This window comes from Convolutriloba macropyga, chromosome 11, assembly GCF_964194025.1.
Source record: "Convolutriloba macropyga chromosome 11, txConMacr16.3, whole genome shotgun sequence".
NCBI classification, from domain to species: Eukaryota; Metazoa; Xenacoelomorpha; order Acoela; family Convolutidae; genus Convolutriloba; species Convolutriloba macropyga.
The window spans coordinates 24,642,222-24,662,299 of NC_134478.1; the positions used below are offsets into that span (position 1 = coordinate 24,642,222).

General features: G+C 37.3%; 1 protein-coding gene across 1 annotated transcript in view; it reads left to right on the forward strand.

The window, feature by feature from the left end:
• LOC142349671 (geranylgeranyl transferase type-1 subunit beta-like) overlaps positions 1 to 16,692 on the forward strand; it is a 274,458-nt gene extending 257,766 nt beyond the window's left edge. Inside the window, exons 3-6 of the mRNA XM_075401395.1 lie at positions 170 to 301; positions 664 to 928; positions 12,671 to 12,871; positions 15,839 to 16,692. Coding sequence (XP_075257510.1) covers positions 170 to 301; positions 664 to 928; positions 12,671 to 12,871; positions 15,839 to 16,266 — 1,026 coding nt within the window. The 3' untranslated portion in view covers positions 16,267 to 16,692. The remainder of the gene's footprint in view (positions 1 to 169; positions 302 to 663; positions 929 to 12,670; positions 12,872 to 15,838) is intronic.
• Positions 16,693 to 20,078: the final 3,386 nt, after the last annotated feature.

Consider the following 20,078-nt stretch of genomic DNA (forward strand, 5'->3'; position numbering starts at 1 on the left):
TCATTCTGGCAGTCGAAATTTGAAAATTGTGTACCACTTTTTCGCTAACATTTGGTAACTGAGTGGTAACATTGTCACTTAGTGGTAATATTGAGTAAAATTTAATGTCTTATTAATGGCTAACTTATGAACATCGGAAGCCTTCAGGGTTGAATTGTATATGTTTAAGGTTATTGTATTCTTTGCCATATCAACTTGTGCCAGTTTGAACCTTCTGCCCGTTTGTCACAAAGCAGCAGGAGGAAGAGACAGTTTAATTGAGTGGATATACTCCCATCAGCTACACGGGGCCAAGTCTGAAGTTAGTACTCTGCCCATTTTTGTAGTTTCTGTAAACTCGTTTTATTAGGTAACAAATAAACAACCAAAATTACTCTTTTAATTAAGTTCTTCAAAACAAAACAAATTAATGAGAAAATTGGAGATTGCAACATGATTCAGTTTTGTTGTACATATTAGCTTTTACATAAAATTGGCCATGGTTTAAAGCTGTTGTCTTCGGTGGCAATTGAAGAAAATACGAGATAAATTTAAAAATCAATGATTTGAAGAGTGCGAAAAATGAATTGCTGTTAATGGCAACGGTATTGATAAAACATCGTATTAAAATTGAGGCAGAAATTTTGCTTTTAACCTTTATTGAAATTGATAGAAACTGTTTAGGACGATGAGGAAGATTATGGGTTCAGGGCTTCTTGTTGGTTGGTACCATCACGGACTAATGAAGACAGTCCGAATGAATTGCATCAAGAAAAGACAATAGCACAACCTTCATCAGGTATCAAGAACAGTTACGACTCTTCTCACCTCACAATGACACACGTGGCCTTGCTCTCTCTTATCTGTTTGGAGGATGATTTGTCACGGATTGAAAAGGAGGGAATTCTTAGACACGTCGCCAGGCTCCAGACTGACGCGGGAAGCTTCAGTATGTACGATTATTATATCTATCACTTGTGACAAATTGCTAATGTTTTTACTCAAAATAAGTTATTCTGAAATAAAAGGGGTGTTAAATTTCAAGATCAACAATTTTTTCATGCTTACCTCTATTCGTTTAGGGCTACATCCACTTAAATGTTCGTACTTTTTAACTACCGTGATTTTTTTCGGGCTTTATTGACTCAATTTCAGACTTCAGATACTTTAGACTACTTGTTTCGTTTTCCGATGGAAGTATCTCTGTTAATTTTTTAAACAATTCAAAAATCTGCAAATCTTTGATCGAATGGATTTTAAACTTTTCTCGTTTATGCTTTGTAGATTCCATAGGTGCGTTTTTTTTCTAAAATGAGGGTCAGTTAGTTTCGTAGGAAATTTTTGAAACCTTCAGTAAACATATTCTATTGACCTCGTAAAATTTCCTTTGCTTGCGCTTTTTGCTTCTCGACGGCGTCATCAGCGAACAAGGTTGCACTGGAGTCATCACAGAAGTCCTGAATTTTATCTATATAAACTAAGTAGAGGAGTGGGTGGTCCTAGCACCGAACCCTGCGGCGCTGCATAATCTAATGGTAAAAATTCCGATCGGATTTCAACATCATTTACGCATTCTTATCTGTCACTCAAATAAGATTTCAGAAAACTTAGTACAGGCCCTCGCATCTCTGTTTTCTAGCTTTTCCAAGAGCAAATTTCGTTCAATTGTGTCAAGCGCTTTCATTAGATCTCTGAACACAACTTTTCCTTCTTTACATCCATTTTCCCAGTCTTGTCTGATACCCTCAAGAAAATTTACCAATGCGTCAGTGGTCCATTTTGAGTCAAAAACCAAATGGTCTTTTAATAAGCAAATCAAATTTCTTGATTTTGAGCATTCATTTACAGAGCATTTTCTCTTAAAGTTTTCCAATCGTTGGTAATAAATTAATTGGCCTGTGGTTTTCTGCTTCTTAAACTACTTCTTCCTACTGCAGCTTTTTAAACATTTTTGGAAAATTCCATTTGGGAAACTTATTGAATAAAGGGTCAAAGTAGGAACTATAGCATACTCTATATTCTTTTAAATATGAGGTTATTCAGCTCGTCAATATCAGTGCTTGGTTTTTTAAACTTTTAAAGACTAGTGACATAGGAGTCAAAACATGCTATTTAAAGATCTTTTGCGTTTTCAATTAATTTATTCGACAAAATTTTTCCAATAGTTGTGAAGAAATTGTCGAAGCTTTCAGTCTGTTTTTCTGATTCCTCTTTATGTTGCTTTCGCGTGTTTCCGCTCAAATTGTTTATTGTAAAAAGATGCTGGAGTTCTTTTTTGAGTTTTCCTTTTTTCCTGATTTTGTTAAACTTTTCCATGTTTTCAATATTTTTAGGTCTAAAATAAATTTGGAATAACAGCTTTTTTTACTGCTTAATTTTTTATAATGTCAAGCCAATTTGGTTGCTTAGAGTCTTTTGATCTCTTCCCTGAAATATAATTGTTAACATCTTCAATTGTAGCTACTGGAACTACTGGAAGATCACAATCATAGCGTAAAATTGCGACATAAGTCTGCATAATTTGTGCTTGATTTCAAAAGTCATTTTTTTAAAAACTAATTCGTTTTCAAGAATGTGCCAATCTCGATAAACCTCGTTTTACAGTGGTTTAGTCTTTTCGACGCAATCAGAAACCATAATTTGGACAGTTTAGTGATCACTTACTGCAGTCTTGATAACTGGCACTGCGATAAGCCGTATTATAATAAGCCGTTATGCCATCATTTTAAGTCCCTTAAAAGAATGTCTCCTTACCGGCTTAAAAGAATGTCTCCTAACATTCAGGTGCAGTTGATTCTAACCCTGTTGTTTCAGAATATTTTGTCCATTAGTATTTTGTCCAAGGTTATTTGCCTGAAATGGTCCAAAGCGCTTTCTGCATTTTTGCGGATGACACAAACATATATTGGAAAAATTAAAGTGCCTTCCGAAGCATACCTCGAAGTAGTCTTGGACGAGGAGCTTTCATTTGAATATCACGTAGTGAGTAAGTTAAGCACGGCCATAAGGATGATTGAAAATGTTCAGCGAAGAGTAAATGGAATCAAAGGGCAGAGATACGATTGTAGATTGAAGATGTTGGATCTGTCTACACTTAATTTCCACAGGTTAACAGGCGATATAATGGAGACTTTTGGGATGGTGAATGAGAAAGCTGGCCATGACAACTCAATAAGCAATCGGATTTTGACTACAGACACACTCGGGGCCATATTTATAAGCAGCAAAACTAAAAGTTAAGGAATCTGAATTTGAGGAAGTTTGTGTTTTCCCAACGTGTCATGAGTGAGTGTAATGGACTTCCCAGCGACGTCGTAGATGTTGTTAGCCTGCTACAATTCAAGATCAGATTGGAGAAACATCTGGAGTCGAGAGGACTTCGTTTCGATTGGAATGACAAAACTGTGCTGAATGTCCAGTGATTGATGTGACAAACGAAGGTGTTGACATTGTGGAGCTGTGAATGAGGAATACCTATTCCAGACATCTACCTGTACCTGTTGTTTGTTTTCAGGATAAAAAAACTTTTAAGGAAAAATGTTTATATTGCACTTGTTTGTTGAACAGATACGCTAGTAATGGCTGAACCAAATTGTTATTCTGATGACTGGGTCGACATTTGTTGTAACACCTGCCAAATACGTTTGTTGTGCTCTCAAGTAACGTCTCACAAAGATAAAAGGCCGCATTGATAAAGAGCTAGATCTTCAAATATGACGTTTTTTGCCTCCCACAAATCAGCACTGACTAATTGAGGGTGGGCTGTTTCTGAGGCTCGCTGGATAACTCATTTCCAATCGAGTGCACGGTTGAAATTGTTACAATGTTGAAGATCGCCAGTACTTTCGGCCAGAACAGAAGTTCTGTTCGGTTTTCGTATTCTGTCGCCTCTGACGAAATATCAACAGAGGGAAGCCTTTGCTGGAGACCAGCTGGAAGACGGGCAAAGATCCAACTAAACAGGAGTGTTACAGAGTATGAAAAGGTTTTTTTTATCACGGTTGCGTTCTCAGATGTACACAAAATGACGGAATTCTGCAGGGACAGCTTTGTGTGTTGGATTTCACCTCTGTATCTACGTCATCAATTAAGGTTTACGTTGCTCCAACTCTTGAGTCAGTCAATGAGCAATGCTTGTCTGATGAAGATTCACATTCCTGGTTAATCTCGCAGTTTTCGGCCAATGTCAGTTTTCTTCTTGAAACGCCTTGAATTACCTTCTCGCTCTTATGTAGTTGTTGTCTGGTTAGAAACTTCTGGTTGTTGTCTTTGACTGAGTTCCCTCCATGCAGTTCATTTATTATCTTATGTCAATTCGATTTAAAATTTAAAAAGTCAAATAGTTTCCAGAAGTGCTCCAGAAGTTTCCAGAAGTCTCTACTTAAATGATGAAAATGCATGCAATTATTCAAGTTTTAACCTAAACGATTTATAGCACTCCAAATTGACTTTTGGTTAGATTTAACTCTTTTATTAATAGCCGCACAGCGATAGCTGGGGCTATTATTGGCCTTCTCTTGTTTTTTTTACAATTCAAAGAATTTTTACAATTCAAAGAATTTGAATTGTATTGGGGCGCTGTCTTTTTTACGACTCGAAGAGTATTGGAGAAGTCCTTTTTTAATCAATTTTATTGGAGTGTTATTGGAGTGAATTTTGAAGCGGGAAATGAAACGCCTGAAAAAATTCGGAGTGATTTTGGTGCTGAACAAAAGTGAAGAGCGGAGCGAAAAGTGAGTGGTTTTTGTTCTTACCGCTGTTTTTGAGAGAGCGAGAAATTGATGTGTAAAAAAATTTTCTAAGCGAGCGAATTTTTTTTGTTCACGTGCGGCATTTTAAAGCAGTTTTTTATTTATTTTGGTTAAGAGGTTTGGTTATGATTTTGTTTTAATTTTAGTCTGGTTTCGGTAGTGGTTTGAAGGTTTCTGGAAATTCATATGAATTTTATGATAATTCGGAGGTTTTTAATGCATTTTGCTGATTTTCGGGCTAATTTTTGCGTTTTTTTGACGATTATTATTTTGTTTTACTGGCTCAAATGGGTATTGAAGAAACCCCTTCTACTTGAGAAAGTTTATGAAAACAATTGGTTACAGTTTTGTGGGTAAGAATCATTTTTTTGTTGAGAAATATGACAAAAAAATGGCGAAACTATTTTTCTTAATTTTTTGCAGTTTTTCGTTTTTTTTTCTGTTTTTAGCTAAGTTTCTTTGCCTATTATGACTTGCCTATTGTTTTGAGAACATCTGGATACCCTATTGGCTGAAGGGAATTTTTCTTTGGATTTATATGTTTTTTGAAATATTAAAAAAAATTAGTAACTTTTTCCAGTTTTTCAGTGAAAGTTGTTTTTAAGAGCTTTTTTTCATAATTTAGCCTAAAGTATTTTTTCAAAATTCACATAGGTGGTTTTTTTAAGTACTAGTAGTTATTTTGGCAGAGATAGTTTTTTCGGGATCTCAATTTATAACAAAATTTGATCAGATTTTTTATCATATTTTAACAGATTTGATTTTATTGTTTTTACTTTTTTTTCATGACTTTGTTTCAAGATAATCATCAATTATTGAAGGCACGTTTTGTTTGATGAGTAGTTGGATGGCGTTTAAATGGGTTTTCACTTAGAGTCGTTTCCGGAATTCTTCCGGCTATGTTTTTTTTAAGATCTGTACACTCATTTTAATGATCTTTGAAGTCAAATTGGAGTAGTGATTTTGGTCACGCCGAAACAGGAAGTGGAGCGAAAAAGTGAGTGCTTTTGCGGCGTGAAATTTTTTCGCTTTAAATTTAAAGTAGAATTTAAAGTGAGAAAACGGTGTTTGAACAAAAATTCGCTTTCTCGCTAGTGGTTTTTTGTTCACATGCGGCAATTTCACTTTGATTTTTACTGTTTCTTTCGATTTTTTGGATTGGATTTTTTTCGAAATGCTTTTCCCAATCCATTCATAGTCCGTTCTAGGTCTAGTTTTCTGTTTAGTCAATGAAAATTCTTTGAATTGTTGAATTGTACGTCAGGACTGGTCCTATGTTTTTTATTTCGTCGTCATGATTTTTTTTACGACCATATAACGTCACAGCCAGTTTTTGTTCATTCGTTCATGCAATTTCAACTGAATTGCATGTGTGACGTCAGTTTTCGCTCTTAGTGGAGCGAGTTTTTTTGTTCATGCGCGTGATTAAATTTTTGGTCACACTTGACTTACCTCACTCTCAAAAATGACTTCCTCACTTTGAAATTGACTTTTATTACTTTAATTCAAAGAGATAAGGTCAAATGGGTGTGTGTCACTCTAAATGAAGGTTATTTGAGATCAGCTAATGGAGGCAGCAATAACTTATACAGATTTTTAATCAAAATATAACAGATCAGCCTTCAATGAAAAGACGAATTTTTTTGGTCTGTCTTTTGTACTGTTTTTTTTTAGACTGCCGATCTACGAATCTATTGCGGCTATTTTCTGGCATTCTGCCAGCTATGTTTTATAAAGCTAGATTTTAGATTACTGATTTGCTTATTTGAGAAAATAATTAAGTAAATACAACTATTTTCAAAATTAAATTTTGATTTAAATTGGGTTTATCACAAGGGAGTCCAAAGTCCAACTGAAATAAAAATTATCATCAGCTAAATGAGCAAGAGGTTTACTTCAAATTGTAAATATTGATATTTTTTGTCAACCAAATGGTCAAATAATATTTTGATCTAGCGTCAATTTTGGTAAATAATTTTGATTCGTCCACAATGCCAAGTAAGCATACTTGATTGTGGTCCTTAAGCCTTTGCTGTGAAAGCGTTAATCAATGTCGTAAGGAATATTTCAAAGCGTGGAAACAATATGAGATGAGAATAAAAATAAAGAATTAGAACCCTATTTAAGTGTTAATTGCCAAACGTTAAAACGGTCCGCAGCTTTAATGGGGTAGTTATTACCGACTATGGGAAAGGTTTTGAAACCACTCCTACCAGAGACAATTCTGTGACATCAGAATTAAGAAAATCAATTGATTTCTGAATCTTATTTACAGTTTTCAATCTTTTAGCTCTTTCGTTCATCAGTTTTCGTGCTGCTGAGCTACAAGCCAGTTTCAGTTATTTTAATGAGTTAGCTGTTCGTATTAATTGTTTTGTGATGAGTTCATCATTATTTTTTTGTATGCTAATGGCCTAAACTTTTTCATACATGCTATAGGTTCAGTACCTTGAACGCTTATTATAAACAGCTACCAACTGATTTTCATTGCTATCAAAAAAGTTGTTATCAATTGTTTTAGCTCTGATATTTTTTGCTTGACCGTTTTTTTCGCTGACGCTTTTGACTTATCATCCATAAAAACTCGCTGATCTAATGTCTAAGTCTACAATTTACTGGAGCTGCTGCGAAGAGATAAACTAATGGAGCGAAGGGAACTTTTTTGCGGTGTGGACTCCAGCTATGCTCCTCACTCCACCCGTTAGTTCAGAAAAGTGGCAGTGAGTTGTTGATTTTTTTCCGCTATTCGCTTTTGATGTTTTTAAGAGAGAGTATTAAAAGTTTTTGATGTCTGTGCACGAAATCTGTTCAGATCTCTGTGGACTGATTTTATTCTTATGACCCTCGCCTGAAAACGTGGTGTTAAGAACGGGAAGAACGGAGTGCATTGAGTGGCTGAGCCGCTCGGTTAGAGCCTTAGTAGTATCTACGTAAGCGATTCAACGAAAGGAGAAGTGTCTCTTTTCCGACTCCAAGAGGAGACTGTACCTTTGAGACTATTTTTGACAATCTCTTATGATTTATAAGGGTTTTGTATGCAATCGCGAGCCTGTTCTGTTCTGTTCTGTTCTTTGTGCAATCGTCTGTTTTATGACGAGGGGTATACCCCAGTGTCCTTTGCGAAATCGAGTATTTTCTCCGGTGTCTCAAACGGGTTTGTTGGCAGTCCTGCTTTCTTTCTCTGTTTCTTCCACTTTGGGCACTTCGTTAGGAAGTGTAAGGCAGTTTCCTCTTCCAGGTTGCAGTGTGGGCATTGAGGTTCTGGTATCTTGCCGAATCGATGTTTGCATTCGGCCAAGATAGGGCATCTGTTCACTCGTAACTGGTGGACGAATACTTCGTCCTCTCTTGAATGTGGTACAAGCAATACTGGAGGGGGGTCTCCCCTGCAGGTTCTGTCGTAATCCGAACCTTCTTTTCTCGCAGCTAGGTAGTCATTCTTGATCCGCATCTCTTCTGTTTGTTGTAGCTTGTTTTTCGTCTCTTTTGTGTTGGTGATCTGTAGTTGATGGTAGTGCTCTTCTGCCGTTCTCCGCCAGTCCTTCCTGTATTCTGCATCTCCTCGTGATTTCAACCGCGCGAGCGTGTATGCGGTACGGGTCAGCTCCTTAAGGTGGTGTCCCTCCGGAAACTCTAGTAGTTTCGAATATTGCCGTACTGCTTCGTCCTTGATGAATGTGGCAATTGTGGGTAGCTGTGCTTCCGCTAGAGTGTTGGCGTTGTTGGAACCACTTGGGCAGCCTGTAATGAGCCTTGCGGCTCTCGTGTTGCAAGTTTCCAGCTTCTTGAGATTCGTTTGCGCTATAAAAGGCCCCCATACTCCACACCCGTACAGTCCTCCGGGGCGCGTGTACGCCTTGTAAGTATGTCTGATGTCGGAGCCCTTTAGTCCCCAAGACTTGCCGGCCATGCAACTGAGGACTTGGTTTCTTTCTTTGAGCTTCCTTGTCGCGTTTACTGCTTGTGTTTTGAAAGTGCATTGTGAGTCTATTTCTACCCCCAGAATCTTCACGGTCTTGTTGTAAGAGACATCTGCCGCTGCCAGTTGTAGTCTTGGTTGGCTTTTCCCTGCAGTTTCTCTAGGGTCTAGGGAGATCACAATTGCTTCTGTCTTATCTTTGGCGACTTCCATGTGGGTATCGGCTGTCCATGCGTCTATCGAGTTCAAGGCTTTCTGCATTTCCTGCTGGCAGTCTTCTACTCTGGCGCTGGATACGTGTAACGTGATGTCATCTGCGTAAACGTCACAGCGGACGCTGGAGGTTTCCCTGATCTTGATTGGAAGTCCGCGGGTCCCGAGGATGAAGAGCAAAGGAGAAAGTGGGCTCCCCTGCGGTACGCCTTCCTTGAATACCATCTCCTTGCTCCTCAGACCATCCCAACGCACTGCTGCTCTTCTATCTGTTAGAAAGGCCCTGAGCCACTTGAGGCACCCTGGTGAGATGTCCATAGCAGCTAGGTCCCTCAACAGGCCGCCTCTCCAGATACGGTCGAAGGCGGATTTTAGGTCTACTGCGACCAGTAGAGTCCTCTCTTTCTTCTGGAGCTGGTTAAAGGCTTGCTGTGCGATGTTGGTGATAGTGTCGAGGGTTGACCGTTTAGGCCTGAAACCTGATTGTTCTTCCGGAATCAGATTTCTTTTGAGTGCCCATTCTAGTAGGCGGCTGGCTATTGTCCTCTCGCATAGCTTCGCGATGCTGGAAAGAAGCGATACTGGCCGGTAGCTCTTTATTTCCGTCGGCGGCTTCCGTTTCTTCAGTACTGGGATGATGAGCGCTCTTCTCCATTGTGAGGGGACTTTTCCTTCCAGCCAACTGCGGTTCAAGATTTGTAGTAGAGCTGCCTTGCCTTCCTCTGGTAGACTCTTAAGTAACAGGGGGTGTACTTGATCCTCCCCGGGGCACTTCAGTTTAGTCTGCCGGAGGGCTTCGTGGAGCTCAGCACTGCTGAAGGGTTCATCCAGGGGCGTTGTTGGGTTCTTTTTTATGGCTTTTCTGACCGCGGTGTAAGCAGTCTTTTGCGCCTCTCTGGGGATGCGAACATGACTGTTAGCTGCGTAGGTCTTTACACTGAGGTCTGCTTTCTCCAGTTTGGTGATAGCCTTTTTGTCTCCTGCAGTTAGGGGGACGTCTGGTAGCTTCTGCTTCTTCCTTCCGTCTATACTTTTCAGCACACCCCATACTTTGGAGGATGGTGTTCTCGGTGAGAGGGTTGATGCGAACTCTCGCCAGGCTTTCCTTTTGCTTGACTTTATCGTGTCAAAGAGGGTGTCTCGGGCCTGCTGATACTGGTTTCTCTGCTCCTCGCAAGGGTTCTTGCGCATTTGCTTGAATGCTGTTTTCATCTTCTTCCTTGCTGTGGTGCACTCTTCTGTCCACCATGTTTTCTTCGGTTTGCTGGAGGTCAGTGGAGCACTCTTCTGGGCTGCTTGGAGAACCAGGTCGACGAAAATCTTGAACTCTTTCTCCAGGCTGAGGTTCTCCTCGGTCCTAGCCTCTTTCAGGAGTTCCGAAAAGGTGTTTTGATATTTGTTGACGTCCAGCTTCTCGAGATTAAGCCGCCTCTTGACTTTTTCTTTTCGTTCCCTCCCTTCGACGGTCACTTTGATAGGCAGGTGATCGGACCCTATTGTGTCCAGGACATTCCATTTCACTTTTCCGTATGAATCCCCAGGGACTAGAGTTATGTCTGGTGTCGTTTCCCCATCCCCTGCCATCCTTGTTGGTGTTCCATCGTTGAGGGCAATCCACTGATTCGAGGACAACCAGGACTCTATCTCTTCTCCAGTTTCGTCACTGGGATGGTTTCTATCCCAGAAACCATGGGCGTTCAGATCTCCGAGGATGATGTCCGCATCTGTCGGCCACTCAGAGGAGTACGGCTGGCTGTTTCTCCCGTCGTTAGACTTAGCAGGTGGCCTGTAAAAGTTCCATATCTTCACAGGTTTCTGGATGTGTATCTTGACTCCAACACTTTCCATGGCAGAGTCCCCTGGGAAGCACAGGTCGGCTAGTCTTTCCGAGGAGAGGCCTGGCTTGACAAGGGTGATCACTCCTCCCTGTGGTTGTTCCTTCTGGCTGGGGTGGATCTTCCGCTCTTGTCTGTGGCATGTCCAACTCGCGAACTGTTTCGGGACTTCGGTTTTCTGCATGAGTTTGCTTTCTTGGATGACAAGAACATCCGCATCCTCTTCCTCTGCCAGTTTTGCGAGGATTTGGGCCCGCTGCCTGATTCCGCAGACGTTGGCCTTGAGTATCTTTAGTGAAGATTGGATCTTCGGCCTTGGCTCCTGCTTTCCTTTGTGGTTCTTTCGAGGCGTCGCTGGGGTTGGTGCTGGGGCTTTGTTCGCCGCTTTACACCCGCAGTGCCATCTCCAATTCTGATGTGCTCGTATTTCCTTTACCGTCATGCCGACGCAGACTCTGTGGAAATATTTCTCTCAGTCTCTGCACAGAATGGAGTAGTCCTTCCTGCTGACGTGTTTGTCGCAATGTCCACAAGGAAAGGGGCCCGGGTTTTGCTCGATGTCGCCTGCTTTGAGGAGGAGGTGCCTCAGGTCCGCAGACTCGACCGGGCACCAGAGCAAAAACCCGATTTGCTTGGACACTTTGCTTGTTGCTTCTGGAATTTTGAAGATACTTCTGTATCTTGTCCTCGCCGCCGGTCCGAAGACAAGGGCATCCAGAATGGCGAGGTCGCGAGCCTTTTCATGTTTTTAGCGTCTGGGGTAATTTGTTGGATGAAAATGGTTGTTATCTCAGAATGCTAGTAAATGTGTCATTTTGATTTCGTTATAATCAATTTAATTTTGTTCTAGTTGAAGAAAATAGGCTACATTGAATTAATTTTTGCTTAGTTTTCTGTTTTTGATTATTTGCAGTTTTAGTTTATTTTACTTTTTGCTCACATTTTAGCGCTTTCCAGTGCGTTTGGGTGTCGTGCAGGTGCTCGATGAAATTCAGGAATTGTTACTAAAGGTGTGTTGAGAACATTTATTGAGACTTGGCAGTTTTTTTTGGAGATTAATCTAAGAAATTATAAAAAAAATATTTTTTATAAAAATATTTTTATAAAATATTTTTTTTTATATTTTTATAAAAATATAAAAATTTTTATAAATAAAAAAAGATTTTTGTACTGTATTGCTTTTCTTTTTGATCGGTTTTTCGATCTAATTTTTTGTTATATATCGTTGGTTATCTTGGGGGCTAAATACATAGTGGATTGACTTTAAATTGCTTTTATTTAATTTTCGTGTGTTAAGTAATGAAAAAATCTTTCGGGCAAGTTTTTTTTATAAAGAATCTGAAAAGGATAGAGGTGAAGCGTCTTTTTGTTTGGTTATTTTGATGGGAGGTTTTCGAAACAGGAACTGATTTGCGTGAAAGCAAAGTGTTTGTGTCAAATTGTTGTAGACGTTTAAAGAGCAGACAGGAGAGTTTTTCTGTTCATGTCGCTTTTTTAAAGAGCGTGAAATGTATGTGAGGAAATATTCTTTAAGCGGGCGAAGTTTTGCTTTTTCAAAGTAGTTGCTTAGTTTTACTCCAAACAGTAAAAAGGTGTTTGTATCAATTACCTTAACTTGTATTAGAGTGTTTGGAAGCATTTTTGACCATATGAAGCATATACTACACTTTTAGATTTAATTTTGAGCTACTTTTTAAGAACCACTTTGCCCTATTAGTTCTAATAGTTTGCTTATTCTAGAATTTGGGGAGTTCTGAGGTTCAAATTAGTTGTTGTAGCTGTTTTGGTTGTCTTTCAATTTGACTGATAATTATTTTGTTTTTGTTGAAGAAAATTGAGTAAATTTGAGCGAATTTTTGCCTATTGGTCTGTGTTTTTTGCCTGCTTTTTGCGATTGTTTGCGCTTTCGCTTTTTTTTGTGGTGAGTTCTCATCCACTAGCTAGTTTTGGCATCATACAGGAACTCTTTTTAGGCTGCATTCGATTGGACGGAGAGGAAGATATTCGGTTCATGTATGCGGCAGTATCCATTTGCTACATTCTGAATGACTTCTCTCAGATAGACGTGGAGGCTGCTGTCAAATATATCCTCAGCTGTCTCTCTCCAGTTGGTGGTGCCTTTAGTCAGAAACCAGGTGGAGAAGCACACGGTGGTTGCACCTATTTGGCATTAGGTAAGTTGGATAAGTAGCAATAAGTCTTTGGGGATATAAGCATAAATACTATTGCTAAAAAGCAATTCCGTGATGACATGAAGCAATCTGTTGAATAGATGTTTCTGATTTGATACAGTATACTCTTACGACACTGATCGAGAATTAATAGTAACTAAATAGAGTATTTGGCCAATGTACTGCTCCATTATGATAAAAAAGAAGGTGAATTAATCAATCTCATTAATTTTAAATCATTGTTAATAGCCGCCCTCATCTTCTCAGCCGGCTATTATAGCGCTCCTAATTTTTTTTACAATTCAAAGAATTTGAATTGTATTGGGGCGCTGTGTTTTTTTTAAGATGTGTTTACACATTTTTCAATGACTTTGATCTTTCAAAACGGGATAAACAGGTAAAGCCCAGCGGGCATTAAGTTTCATTAGGGGCCCAAAGTGGACATTAGTAGTCCTTCAAGTGCTTAGAGTGTTGCAGCTGCTGGGATGGCCTCAATTCAAGGTTAAAAGGTCATTTTTAGGTGTTTTCGGGCTCAAAATGGTGCAATTTTTCATGTTTTTTGTGATTTTTTCAAGTTTTTTGCTTGTTTAGTCTTAGGTTGAAGTTTTTAAAAGTTGATGAAGGCCTTTTGCGAGACAAAATTACTTGTTAGGATCATTATTTGAGCTATATGTTTTGGTACTACAAACACACAAAATGATACTAGTTTTTGCAATTTTTTGAAAATTTTTGTCATTCTTTGCGTTTTTCCGGCTTCAAGGCCCAGGGAATCTCCTTTAAGTTTTGGTAATAGTGAATTGAATTGTTTCTAGTAATCATGGAGCGGTTTTCAACATTTTAGTGTCTCGAATTTTGGCATTTTTTTTTGGATAAAATCTGCTCTTTTTTTGAGGTTTCCTAAAGTTTCTGTCAGTTTTGGTATCTGTCCATTCTAAAGTGCCAGGAAACCTATTCCACATTCTGCAAAAAGTTACTGCATAGTTGTCAGTTTCAATGTATTTGTTTTCAAAAATTTAACCTTTCGAATTTTGAAAATTTTCTGATAAAACTTGCAAGTTGTTCAAGTTCTTTTTCAAAACATTTGTCTTTTATTCAGTTTTATGTTTCCTGAGTAGCCAGATAACCTCATACAGGGTTTGATAATATGTTTTTAAATATTTGCTAGGGGGTAATAGGATGGTTTTCATTATTTTTATAGAACGAATTTCTGTTTTTGAAATTTGAAAGTCTGCAAAAAATTATTGCCTATCGATCTTTGAACCAATTAATTTTTAAGGCTTAGAATTGGTTTTGTGGATAGCCTCGAGAGACACTAGAATCATTTCTTAAGAATTGATTCTTAAGATATTAATGTCATGATTTTCAGCAACATTTCATCAAAATTTCAATTGATATCATTTTTTTTTTGAAAATTTTCGAGTTAATCGATCTTCAAGGGCCAATGAATTTTTTCAGGCCTTGCAGATATAATCTGTACCAATCTCAGAAGCAAAACTTGGTTTTGAACATATTTTTGATACAGGTATATTTAAAGGAATCAAATTTTGCCTTAGGAGTAAAAGCTTCAAAGTGTTATGATTATATATTTGTTTAGTTTGTTTGTTTGTTTCTCAATTTTTGAGATGATTTTGTTTGTATTTTGGCTGGCACTGTTAATTTGATCTGCTGGTCAGGGTAATTCTGAGTTTTTTTTCATTTCTTTGAATTGTATTTCAGGACTTGTCGTCCTGCTATGTTTTTTACTTCGTCATACTTTTTTTCGCTTTACCATTTTGCCGCTTTTTCGACATTTTGCGTGAAATCATTTGGACTTCTCTAGGCTAGTTTCTCTCTTCTCTCATTCTGCTAAAAGTGAATTTTAACATCAGCTGCTCAGCAAAACAATTCAAAATGAATAGAGTCAGTATGAAAAATTGAAGTCAGAAATAGAAACGGGATAAACCCATAAAGCCCAATTTTAGATGCCCGCTATTTGAACGTCGTTCCTATAAGTCTTAGTTTCCTCTCTCTAATGTTTATTGGTATTGATAGTAGCCCCTGTAGCCTCTCTCTAAGAAACAGAAGTATGTTCAGCTACGAAATGCCATCAAAACAAATCGGTCTTAAAAAATGTTTTTGTACAAAAATATTTTTTTAATAGCCGCACAGCGATAGCTGGGGCTATTATTGGCCTTCTCTTGGTTTTTTTTATTTCGTCGTCATGATTTTTGTTACGACCATATGACGTCACAGCCACTTTTGGTTCATTCGTTCATGCAATTTCAACTGAATTGCATGTGTGACGTCATTTTTCGCTTTTAGTGGAGCGAGTTTTTTTGTTCATGCGCGTGATTTAGTTTTTGGTCACACTTGACTTACCTCACTCTCAAAAATGACTTCCTCACTTTGAAATTGACTTTTATTTACTTTAATTCAAAGAGATAAGGTCAAATGGGTGTGTGTCACTCTAAATGAAGGTTATTTGAGATCAGCTAATGGAGGCAGCAATAACTTATACAGATTTTTAATCAAAATATAACAGATCAGCCTTCAATGAAAAGACGAATTTTTTTGGTCTGTCTTTACTGTTTTTTTTTAGACTGCCAGTCTACAAATCTATTGCGGCTATTTTCTGGCAATCTGCCAGCTATGTTTTTAATATCTTCTCTTCTTTCAATCCCAATCATGCTTATTGGAATCAACGGCGGTTGTTTTCCGGCAATCTGCCGGGTATGTTTAAAAATGGAAGTTCACAGTTGCAATTTTTTGACAGTATATCTCAATTCGCTACTAAAAGTGATCTCTTCTTTTTTCATCACGTAAATTGTTCTTTTTTAAATTTAAAACTAAAATATCATTGCTCCATTATTTTCAAAGTTTATTTGCTACTGCTTGGTGCTATTGACCACTGATTAGGTACCAAGAACTTAAAGGTTGGCACAACGATTTTTGGAGAGCGTTCATTTTGACCACTGTCATTATCTGCTTCAGCTAGTTTGAAACTGCTGGGAAAATTAGACACGAGTCTTTCTGAGAAAGATCGAAATCAACTAATTCAGTGGCTGGTAGGCAGACAATCTCACGGATTTAACGGAAGACCTGCCAAAGACTCCGATACCTGTTATTTCTTTTGGGTTGGAGCCTCTCTCTCAATTCTGGGCTGCTACGATTTGATCGACCACCAGAATGCCCGTGTGTTTGCATCTACATGTCGAGGACCTTGTGGCGGGTACTGCAAGTTGCCTAGCAACAGTGATGCGGACCCGTTACATTCACATTGTGTTATATCAGCACTTGCCTTGGACCCAAAAGCTAACGAAATCTCAAGTGATGAAATGCTAACTTTAAGTGATATTCTGGATATTCCTGAAAAGTATCACAGCCACCTTAAGAAAGTGCACTCAACGTGGAGTTCGTGAATCTTGGATTAAGTCTCTGTCGCCTTCCATTTTAGCCATGTTGCAAAGTGAAAACGAGAAACTGATTTTAGTCTGTACAAAATATTTTCCGTTATATCCCGGTTAACATAATTTGTCAGTCTTTACGCAGCATATCATTGAGTTCTTCTAGCACATGCAATTAGTGGGTGCATATAATATGCACCTAGGGGGGCACAAACCAAAAAGTTACACAAGAAGATGTTTTTGTTCTCACCTGGTCAGAGATTAAAGTCATATGTCTTCATTTAGAACTCTACAATATTATAATTAAATCAAGTTATTGATTTATACTCACTTTCTTGAGAAATTAATATCTTTAGTCATATACCACAAATCTTTCAAAGCTAATTTATGCTATTTTTGTATTTCTTACTGAAAGTATTAGTAAATGTCCTGTTAATTGAAGTTATTTATCATTATGGGGTTTTTGAGGCTTGGAGGTTTGGAGTAATTATATGCCTACGCAACCTAATCTGGGTGAGAAATGCACGTTTAATAAATAAAAGAACATTGTTAATTTCTTCTGGTACACATAAGTATAAAAAGCAAATGGTAAAAGAGGCAATGTAAAGTTAAGAATATAACATAATGTAAAATTATAAAATCATTAAATTACTTAACTAAAAATTTGACCTTACATTATTAAAAAATGGCCTAAAATACGAGCATAAATTGTTCTCACTATTTTATATGTACATCATGAAGATTAAAAAATAAAATTAAAATCTAATGCTCTCAATGTCATGTTTTATATCAGTTACTTTTGGGTCCTTCAAAAATTCTTTCCAAAAATATTCTTTCAGTTCTTTTTTAAGGAAGCTTTCGATGTTGTTTTCAGTCTAATATTAGAAGGCAGACTATTATAAATTGGAATGGCTTGTGCAATAAAAGAATCTGTTAAAAACTTATTGTTCTTTCTTATATCGAACGTTACTTTTTTGACCTGTCATGTTGTTTTATTCTCATGGTAGAGAGAGGTTTAATTTTATACGCTGGAAGATCGTTCGAAGTGAGCGAAAAGAATATTTTGCGCAATGGTATTTCAAGAGAAAAGAAACTGGTAGTATTTTGTTGCGAAGTTTCTGTAGACCGATCGTATTTTCTTCTATTAAAAATGGATTTTATTCCACAATTCAGTTGTTTTTCTAAAGTTGTGAGTAATGACTTTTGCAACCCTATCAGAATTAAAGCCGAATAATGTAGATGACTTATTACTATTGCATTAAGTAATAAGGCTTTCGTTTTCTCTGGTAAACTTTTACTTAGTGTATTCAAAACTTTTATTCCATAAGCCATTCTCTGAAGAATCTTTTTCACTTCTCCATCAAATTTTGGTTTGCTATCAATAATTACGCCAAGATACTTCACACTATTTGATTCTGCTATTCATTCATTGTCGACATTCAGAACAGTATTTGTTAACCTCTTCCTGGTGCTGAACACAATATATTCTGTTTTTTGTTTGTTCACTTTTAACTGGGACTTTGCAAAAAAATCAATAATTTTTGAGATGTTATGTTTTGTTTTTGACGATATTTCATCGGTGTCGGATGTAAAAAGAAAAGTGTCGTCTGCGTACTGGACGACTGTGCAATCCTTTTCTACAATCTTTGCTAAATCGTTGACGTAAATGTTAAATAATAGAGGTCCTAAAATAGTACCTTTTGGAACTCAACTCCTCTTTTCAAATTTATCCAATCTGATTCAATTCCATTCAGAACAACTCTCTGCGTTCTTTCACTCAAATAATTCTCTATTAAATTGGTAGCATGTTCGTCAAAACCTATATTTTCAAGTCTCCGTAACAGTATTTTGTGGTTTATAGAATCAAAAGCTTTTGAAAGATCTAAAAACGCCCCTGTTACATTTTTTTCTTGTTGAGTTCTAATCTTATTTGTTCTGTCGATTTCAGGATAGCATCAATTGTTGAAATTTGTTTTCTATAACCAAATTGACTAGCAGACAATAATTGCTCCCTTTCTAGGAAACTTGTAATTTGTGAACTGAACGCCTTTCAAAAATTTTTGACAAAGCAGAAGTGACAGAAATAGGTCTATAATTGAGTGGGTCTTCGGGATTCCCCTTTTCGAAGAGTGGAGTTGCACAAGCTTTTTTAAGATATTCTGGAAATTTTCCTTCTGTAATGAACTGATTAATGAGATAACATAGTGGTTCCGCTAGCGCTGCTTTAGCTTCTTCTATTGCCCAAGCTGATATTTTTGAAGGACCGACTGGTTTACTTGTATTCGATGAATCTATGAGCACATTTGTTTCCTTGGTTGTTATAAATCGGAACTTGAAACACTTTCTTGGAGCAGTTTTAGGAGGAATGTTGTTTGTTTGTTGCAAGCCAATGAACTCTCCTAGAGTGGAAAATCTGTAATTTAGAAGATTTGCAATTTGCATGGGCTTTGTTATCTTTTCACCAAAACTGTTTAATAAAGATTGAATTCTTGCTTGAGTCTTTTCTTTTACGAAGATCTTGAATGAATTTGCATCTGGCTTTTTCACTGTTTAACTCCATAAAACTTGAAAGAAGTTGTTTTTTTTGACGAATTAAATCATTTTTAGTTTCAGCATCGTTCATTCTTGAAGCAAAAATTTTGATTTATCTGTTCTAAAATAACAGGCTTTAATTGGAGCATGTAGTGCTAATGCTCTTTCAATAATTCTTTGAAATTCTAATGACATCATATCTCCTGTCATTGCACCGTAAAAGTGTCTCCAGTCTGAATTTTCAATACAATTTTGGAATGCTATGGCTGAATAGTTTTGTTTGTCAAAAAAATTTTTTGTTGTTTTAGATTTTTGCATCAAAGATTTAAGAACTGATTTTTGCAAAATGATCAGTTTTCAAAATCGTATCCGCTACTATGCCTGTTTCGTAATCGTCTGTTATGATATAATTGATAAGTGTTGAAGAAGAGTTAGTCATTCTTGTAGCTGTATCATTATTCGTTGGTTTAAGATCATATGGAGAAATTACAGATTGTAGCAGACTTCTGTCGCTCTTTGCAAAATAGTTTAAGTTGTAGTCTCCAGTAAGTATGACAGATTTTCCTTCAGCCATAGCAAGATCAATTCCCAGCACCAATTTTTCCAAAAACATCTTTACAAGTTTTTTTTGTATGCATTTCTTTTTTTTGTATGCTCAACTCAACCCATAAACTTTCAAAATTTGTATCCGGAAAGCAGTTGAGATCATCGCGGAGACGAGGTTTCAATATTGTTTCGGAATGTTCTTGATAATACCACCACCTTTTGTTTTTGTTGTTTGGATGCGATCTTTTCGAAAACAGTCAAAGTTTTGCTTACCTATATGCCAAAATTCTCGCGGATGGTTTTGTGACAACCATGCTTCACTAAACGCATATATGCAGTTGTAACCAATGTCTTGAATGAGTTCTTTCAACAGCAGATGTTGTCCTGCTGAATTTCTGGCATTTTGATGTAGAGTTTTTATTCTGGAATCAAATAATTTAAACTTTTTTATCATAAGTGCATATGGCAAAACTGGTCCAGGGTTTATTTCGATATTACCACTTTTTAGTAGAAGGTACCATATAACAACCAAGAAAAAGGAAAGGTTGAATTTGGATGTTAAAGCACATTGTTTGCTGTTACAGCTTCCTTTGAATGAAGACACTCGAGATGCATAAGGAAAACTGTAAAATTCTGAAATACTATCGGAGGATATGAGTAGTACACATAGTATAACTATGAGTCGAATACCTGCCATTTTTGGCTCTATCTGTTTATAAATCATTACACGTTGCAAAATAGCTTAAAAA